This window comes from Leptinotarsa decemlineata, unplaced genomic scaffold, assembly GCF_025532065.1.
Source record: "Leptinotarsa decemlineata unplaced genomic scaffold, Ldec_3_MD MMD2_tig00000505_RagTag_RagTag, whole genome shotgun sequence".
NCBI classification, from domain to species: domain Eukaryota; kingdom Metazoa; phylum Arthropoda; class Insecta; order Coleoptera; family Chrysomelidae; genus Leptinotarsa; species Leptinotarsa decemlineata.
The window spans coordinates 142604-150959 of NW_027412549.1; the positions used below are offsets into that span (position 1 = coordinate 142604).

Sequence of the window (8356 nt, forward strand, 5' to 3'; positions counted from 1 at the left end):
AAACGTGCGTTGAGAAAAATATTGCATTTCTGGTGATTCGGAAGCCTGTTTTTGGATTTATTCCACGGCAGGCGTTTCAGTTTTACTCTTTATTCAAAATCATTACATTGGAAGTGTGTACTACAAAAATATAAATATTGTTTGCTACTAAGTTCTCTGTAAGGTTGTGGAATTACGGTGCCACTGTCAATGTCCACAAAACACTTCCACTGTCAAAGTCTTAATGTTATAAAGTCACAAATTCACAGAGAATTTGGTACAAGTCGGTTTTGGGTACTTTCTGTTATTGTGTTACTATTTTCTATATGCGGTTTCTGTTGTAGTTTAATAATTTTAGGATTTCCATACTTACAAGTAACTACAGAATGACTACAACAATTTCGGTATCTCTGTCAGGTCCTGCGTTATCATTTCTACTTTATGAAAACGCAAAATGTCGGTTTCAACAGGTTAGTTACAAACTCATGTAAACCCTTTATTATCTTTTATTCCTGTAGGAGGGTTTTCTACTCGGAGAAATTGTCCATAAGGAAACAACAACTATAACAGATAATGATCAACGTCAACTGAACATAAGCAAAACTGTGAAAATCAATTCTATAATGCCTTGTCCTCATTCCCATTATTTTTATAATGGTGCAGGAAAAATAAATGGGGAGAAAATAATTGAATTTCTAGGAAGTCAGTTCAAAAGAGTTGTAGCTTGGTACAAGTATCGTGGTATTGTCAATACAAAATTCACTCTCCGTGATAAAATTATTCACAAGCAACTGATTGACTTTTTCAGTATTCCATCCGAAACATTTTCTTGTTGTCTACTATCCAATGATGTTACAAGCAATGCTGCTACCCACTCGTACACACAATTTTTTCTAAGATATAACAATGGAGGTTTTGATAAACTACCAATTCTCATACCCAACCTTAGTGATTCAAATACTGGTTATAAAAATTCAGAACCTGCATCTGAAACTTTCAATAAAATCCTGCGAGGTTTAAAAATTGATAAGAAAACTACGCAAGGTTTAATTGCCATAACTAAAATCCAAAATGCTCTACAAAAACATATAGATGTTGTCGTAGAAAATTTATCAGAGTCTGAAAGATATTTATTCGAATTGGAGAAAGAAGTCAAAGAACTTCTAATATTGAAAAAATTACATGAAAGGAATAACTCTGATTCAAAGAGAACAAACGATGAATCTAGTTTCATAAAATGTTTAGAATGTCCAGCAACAAATTACATTCCTTTAAATTCAATCGATACCACCCCTGAAACTTCCCCAGAACTTGAAAAGAAAAATGTCAGTAAAACTACTAGTATCTCAGGAAAAGGGAGAAAACGAGGTAGGAGCTAATAGGAGATTCTAAAGAACCAAGAAATTCAAAGATGGACGAGAGAGAAACAGAAGAGGTGTAAATCCTAAGTAAGTAAAATATCGGTTCTTTTTTCTGTCTTGCTTCAATGTTTTAACTATATTCACTTATTTTTGTCCACTGATCATGATTCCAAAAAAGCACTTATCTATTCCATGCACCTTAACTGCAATACTCTTCTTGACGCACGTTTCACCAACCAAGTTGGTGTTGTGTTGAGAAGAGTATTGCAGTTCTGGTGTTTTAGAAAAGTGCTTGTTTTGGTTTTATTATATGCCAGAGGCTCCAGTTTTACCTTTTATCACTGATCACTGAATCAAATTACCTGTACATATTGGGAATAAACCAACCCGATCTCAATTACAAAACATCGTGATATTTATTTTATAACATCTCTGAATTTTTAACCAAATTTTAATATGTTTCATAAATTAACTATGTCTTGTATATTTCTATTATTTATAACTTTATTTTTACCCAAGAGGAGAACTGGATGAATAAGTTTGATTTGATCTGAAATCAAAATTTGGTGCTCCCATCTACTTTTGGAGACAACTACCGTGTACCTTCATTTACTTGCCACTTCCGTTTTTTTCCATACATGCATGAGCCGGAAAACCTTTAGTACTTTGCAATTCAAGTTTTTTTCAGTTTTTCTTCAACAAAGGTGATAAAATTGTATATCTAAGAGAAATAGAGTTTCAAAATAGTTTTCAGAATATAACTTTTGGAGATTTCAAGAATAGTTATATGAGTCATTGACTATGTTTACGTAGACACTTCCAACGTTTGATCAGAACGGTAAAGAAAGACAAATATATTATCAGTACTCTTTAAGAGTTGATCAAAACTTTGGAGATGAATGTAATGTTCAGCCCTTTCAAGATGGAAGACAGAAAAATTCGCAAAAGTAATGAGCCCTCAAATGAAAGACAAAATAGCGTTATTGAAGGCACATGTAGGGATTGACAATTATCGCTTATTAGAATTATCCTCTACCAAGATAACACTACAAGTAATCATAATTACATAAAATCTAACTATAATAATCAGGTTATCTGAAGTAATCATCAATCTGATTTACGCAAGCAGTTATAACTATTGATTACAATTACGTAATCAATGTATAGTTTGTCAGAGGATCTGGGATATTATGTGTTATGTATTTTTTTGTTTACATTTTTATTTTTACTTATAGTTGCTTTTCATCACATCGTAAAGAAGCCACACACTAAATAAATAAATAATGTTAGGTCTAAGAATGTTTTTTTTTTTTATTAAGACTTAAAAGTTGATCAATATTCATCAGGATCTTTCACAAACTGATAAATGAGAATAAATAAACAGTTTTCAATTCAAATAAATATATGTTTATTTATTTATTTATTATGTAGATTGAAGGTAGGTAAAAAAAATCAACTTCGATTAAATTATTCAAAAAGCAAAAAAATCTGACGATTCGAATATTTCATCTGAAGGCTTGCAAGATTTAGGGTGTTTCAGATAAATAAGTAGATTATTAACCACTTGATAAATAAGTAGATTATTAACCACTTAACACTTTATTATGTATTTCTTACAAGTCGGAGGTAACTTTTAGACAAAAAATCAAATAATACAACCTACAAATTATTATGCACCTTTAACAGAACATCTAAAAATGAAGTAAATTATTGTGAACCATTTGAAACAGGACATGAATAGGTGCATTTGGAAGATATAATAGGTCAAATTCAAACCTGTGAGCCACGACGGATACAAGATATTTATCAAGGCTTTGGAGTTTGGATTGTAAAATTGATTCGATACTGGTATCAACGAAAACACAGAAGCAGTACAAGCAATTCGTGGAAAGAACAGATGTTAAAGCTTCAAGAGAAGTGAGTTACTTATTTGCTGTTCTACAGGCGCAGTAATACGATCCGTCTTGAATAACGCCACCCTAGGGAGATGTGGATGCTCAGCGCCTGGGATCTTATATAATTCCTTTGTCGAGTTTTCACCGAATTTAATTTTTGTTGGTTTTAGTGGATTTTTCATTCCTTTATTTTGTTGTAATGTAACTTCATTACCAAATCTTATTTTCAAATATTCCTGCCGTAGGTATAAGAAACTGTATATATACTCACGAGAAATGGGCATTACTTAGACGCTCGTCTTTGGCTTTCGACAAAAAACTTCATTCTTAAGAGTAATGGCCACATTTCTCGTTCATTGAATAATATACTATCAATACATCAGTATGTGCTTACTCCATACAAGTGCCCTCACAGCCTCCTAGTAGGAGGCTCAGTCTGACCTCAGTCTAAAATCCATAGACTCCAATTACAATTGGATACAATTATATATTCTAACACGTAGTAATTTTTGGGAATAATCAGCTTTAATGAAAAATTTCAATCAGAAGAAGATGTCAAGATTTAATCTAATTAATGATTACATCCTCAAATAAAAAAACTCAATCTACTCATGAGATAAATCAATGAATTATAATTAATTTTTAAACTTTGTTTCAGATTACAATATTTTTTTAAACCAATACTGCAAGAAGTGATAGTGATATAATATATTCGGCAGCATTGAGAGATATTATGGGATCCTTCAATTTAAACCATGCAATTGACCTGAAAACTGTGGTACTAAGTTTATAAGAGTACTTATTTACTAGCCTAATAAGTGATTCAGTGATTTATACAAATAAGTAAATATTAGGTATCCTTATGCAAAATTACTACGAAATTGTTTTATGACAACAGTTCTCTCATGCTCACTGTACATAAATTCTAGAGAATAGTATAAGTAAATTATATTCTAACCACAATGCGTTCACAATAATCAAGCTTCAATTATTTCGCCCTACATATTTGCTATAAGCTGATTCATACACGAAACTTTTATATTGTATGTACTTTCATTTTAAGAAAGTTGTGACAATGTAAATCAATGAGAGCAGTCATACACCACACTTCAAAGTAAACGTGTGGTGTATGAGCACTCCCATTGATTTACATCGTGATAAGTTTTTTAAGTAAAATATTGAGTGTTTGTAAGAATTTTATGTCTTACTTCCAGATTAAATATGTTCGAAATTTCATGCTCTTGTTTCAAATTACTACTAATGCTCAGAAAAATGTGAAGTTAATTTATTTGCAGTTTAATTATAATGTCACCATCTTCAGCTCAACTCATACAAATTATTAGTTTAGTAAGTGTACAGCATAGGAGTTATATATTTAGGTAATGAAGACTGATCAAAATTATGGAGTTTTCGCCATTACTTTTTTCATTAAAAAAAAATATGAGTGGCTTTGAGGCCGAAGGTAGTATTTGTGAATTTAGTATCACTTCTGAAAGTCATGTGTTGAAATATAAAATACAGATTATATTGTAATAATTTTTTAATATCATTTTCAATATACCTTAAAGAATTTTCATATTTTTGTCTATTCTTTGAAACAACAAATCCTGCCTTCTTTTATATGAAACTTAGTTAACTTCTTATTTTGTAAATTGCTGTTTTTGTTTTAATAATTATATGAGTTACCAAAGAAAACAATTGCTTTAAAGACCCTTTCCCTTGAAAAGTTCATCAATTATTAATAAACTGTGTTATTGAACTTGTTGATGAATGTGAAAGGAAATGTTTTGGTAGGTAGTCTGAAAATCGTCACTAATGCATCTTTTGAAAATACTTTTCCCACACCACAACAAAAATAATCTCACGACGCGCATGTTGCGAACCAAGTTAACAACACCATCGGATGACTAATACTCTCCTGATGATACTAAGTTGCTTAACAAAACTCGTGTCGAGAGAAGGTATTTTTGTTGTGATAACTTTTGGAACATATCAATTCCTTCATATGTTTTTAGTGATCTGTTACTGTACTCATTTTATTCAGTTGGGAAAAAAACGAAAAGTGAGTTTAGATAACGCTCTGTAAGCAGTAACCAGTGTAACAAGTTTCAATGTCGGTTGCTCTCTAGAGGGTATAAGCATGACAAGTATTTCAAAACCCGTTCAAGATTCTAGGGTTATTAGCTGAGGAGGCCTAATGTTGAAAATTCCTTTCAAAAACCTTTTAATTATACTTTCGTTTTCAGGTAAAAATATCAGATTTAGGGCTGATCTATAAAAATTCATTACTGAATTTACCAATGAATAGGTATGTAAAAGGTTTAATGTGTGTCTTCCTTCATAAAACTTCCAATATTTCTTAATTTCTAATTAAGAGTGCACTGAGTAATCAACAAAATAATTATCTCTACTGCAGATGGCGAGATGCCTGGGTTTATAAATGCCTGCCAGACAATTTTCCTTACCATCAGAAAAATATTTTTGTGAAGCTGATGTTTTTTCCTGAGAGAAGATAGCAATACTGAATTGTTAGGTTTCAATATCAGAGGTTTCTCAATCAACATATTGATGTACAATGGGTACCACGATTTGAAGACAAAAAAAGGGGGGCGACAACATTCATGTAGGCCATTCTTCTATATTCTCTAATATTGTTGTACTGACAAAAAAGGGTGGAAAAGCATAAAAATACTAGTTGTATCCATAGCAACTGAACCCGGATCCGGAAAACTCAATATATATCTTTCACATTTGTTGTCCAATTTTGTAGCAAATAAATCAATATTTGGTTTTCCAAAATATTTTTAGATTTTTTTGAATGTTTTATCACTGAGTTTATATTCAGACTCGATAGCTAAAGAACATGACTCGCTGTCTGCTCCATTATTTTTATCTGATGGTATGTACGATGCAAACACCAATATTTTTCTGGTTTCATACCAAATCCATAAACGTTCTGTAATTGAATTTAATCGTGCAAATTTCTCGCGGCCCTTGTAATTGATAAAATATATTACTATGACGTTATCGATTCTCAAAAGGATTCGAATATTGGTTCGGTTTTTAACAAATGACTGTAAACCATATAGAGCAGCTTTTATTTCCAAATATATAATGTTTATTCCGATCTTGTTCATTCCACCGTCAGTTAGGGAAGATATGTGTGAACTGGCATCACACATATCTTGATAGTTAGGGATTCATAAAAATAGATAAGGTATGGGTGGAGAGGTTTGGAAGGGAGAATGTTAGTTGCTTTTTAGATAGGAGTACAGTACCTTGTTCAGTAACTTTCTTAATTATTATTGAAATAAAAGGGTGTTTAAGTGGAGATTCAATTTATCTTATTTTCTCAAGTTCACATCAGAAGTGGGATTATACAACGGCAAATAACTTGTGAAATTTCATCAAATATGGGCAGTCGAAAGAGGAAGCGTTCTAGGTCTCGTTCCCCAAGGATACCGAAAGGAAGTCGAACAAGAGGAGATAGGAAAAGAACCACAAGTTGGAAAGGTGGCAGCTCCCATGAGCAGATGAGTGATGGTGACCGTGTTCAGACCCCCAAGCTCTTCGGAGGGTTGCAGCAATACAGGTTTGATAGAAATAGTTAATAACTTGAGGAAAGAAAATCATGGTAGATTGGGAATGTCAGTTAAAGACATAGATGTTCATGAGTTCAACCCTTTAAATGACGATGTGTTAGTTTGGATATCAAAAATGGATGAGTATGCAGATATATATCATTGAAATGATTTACACATATGTCATCTTGCCATTAATAAATTGAAAGGGCCTGGTGAAACTTGGTATAGAAGTATAACTTGTATGCCAAAAAGTTGGGGGGGAATGGAAAATCCTTTTATCAAAAACTTTTCCGTCAAATCGAGATTTACACTGTCTAATGACAGAAATGCACGCTTTGCATCCTAAGCCAAATCAGAGTTTATTTGTTTTGAAAAACTATCTCTCATAAAGAAAATGAATTTAAAACTGTGTGGTGCCAACGAAGTCAATTTAATTGTGGGTGGTTTGAACAATACGTCCATAAAATTCGCTGTTACGGCCGCCAATATCGATGATCCATCGAAGTTGGCAACTTATTTGAAGTCGTTCGATCCGAACTTGTCAGGTTCATCCCCAGATAAATATGCACGAAAATGGAACGACAGTTCTCGTAAAGACGGTAAGAGATTTAAGAATGTTCACACAACTCGAGAAAATATTTGTTTTCGATGTAACGGGGTGGGCCACAAGCAAATGAATTGTCATCTAGATCGTTCACAGGGCGATGCGATAAAATACTGCAATTATTGTCGTCGTAAGGGGCACACAGTGGATAGTTGTTTTAAAAAGTCGAAAACAACCGACATACAATTAGATAAAAAGAAAGAAACAGTCACAAGGGATGATAAGCGGGTATTACTGGTAACTAAAAATCGGGATAAAAAAAAATTCTTCAAAAGTATTCTCATTGGGGATCAGAAGGAAACATGTTTTGTAGATTTTGGTAGCGAGTGTTCCCTCGTTACACACGCAATGGCAGACAAACTTCAGTTGAAGGTTGAAAGTTGTCCCAACGAAATTATATTAACGGCATTTGGAGGTTCTGAAATACTAGTAACAGAGCGGGCCGCATGTAATGTCAAAATAGATGATGTCGCATTATCAATAGAAATATTGCTAGTGGACACTTGTATACCGGTGCGGAGATAGTGATTGGAAAAAATTTTAGTGAATATCCTGGAATTACTTATTCGCGGATTGGCTCTCGATTAACTTTCAGTTACGCTCTGACCGTGAACTCAATTGAAGTTCAGCCTCAGGTCGTCCACATTGATGTGGCAGAGGCGTCAGCTCAAAATGAAATACGAGAACTTATAAAAGAATTTACAAATTGTTTTACAAGCAATATAGGAAAATTAGGCACGATAACTGATATCGAAATGTCCATCAAACTGAAGACAGACACTCCTATTATTCATCGGCCATATAGGTTATCTGATTGTGAAAAATGTAAACTTCGAGAGTTGATCAACGAATTAATACAGAGTCCTGTGATAATGGTTAAGAAAAAAAATGGTGATACTCGTTTGTGTGTCGATTACAGAGGGGTTAATAAAC

General features: G+C 32.9%; 1 protein-coding gene across 1 annotated transcript; it reads left to right on the forward strand.

Annotated features, from left to right (window-relative positions):
* The first annotated feature begins 193 nt into the window (after window positions 1–193).
* Window positions 194–5598, forward strand: LOC111504338 (BRISC complex subunit FAM175B). Its single transcript, XM_023158869.2, has 3 exons — window positions 194–449; window positions 498–1427; window positions 3894–5598. The coding sequence occupies exons 1-2, from the start codon at window positions 366–368 to the stop codon at window positions 1356–1358; spliced, it is 945 nt and encodes a 314-aa protein (XP_023014637.2). The 5' UTR covers window positions 194–365; the 3' UTR covers window positions 1359–1427; window positions 3894–5598.
* Window positions 5599–8356: the final 2758 nt, after the last annotated feature.

Bases quoted from the DNA above. Each gene is read 5' to 3' on its own strand.
- LOC111504338 (XM_023158869.2), top strand. From the start codon at position 366: ATGACTACAACAATTTCGGTATCTCTGTCAGGTCCTGCGTTATCATTT. The intron at 450-497 runs GTTAGTTACAAA...TTATTCCTGTAG, and splicing joins CAAAATGTCGGTTTCAACAG to GAGGGTTTTCTACTCGGAGA.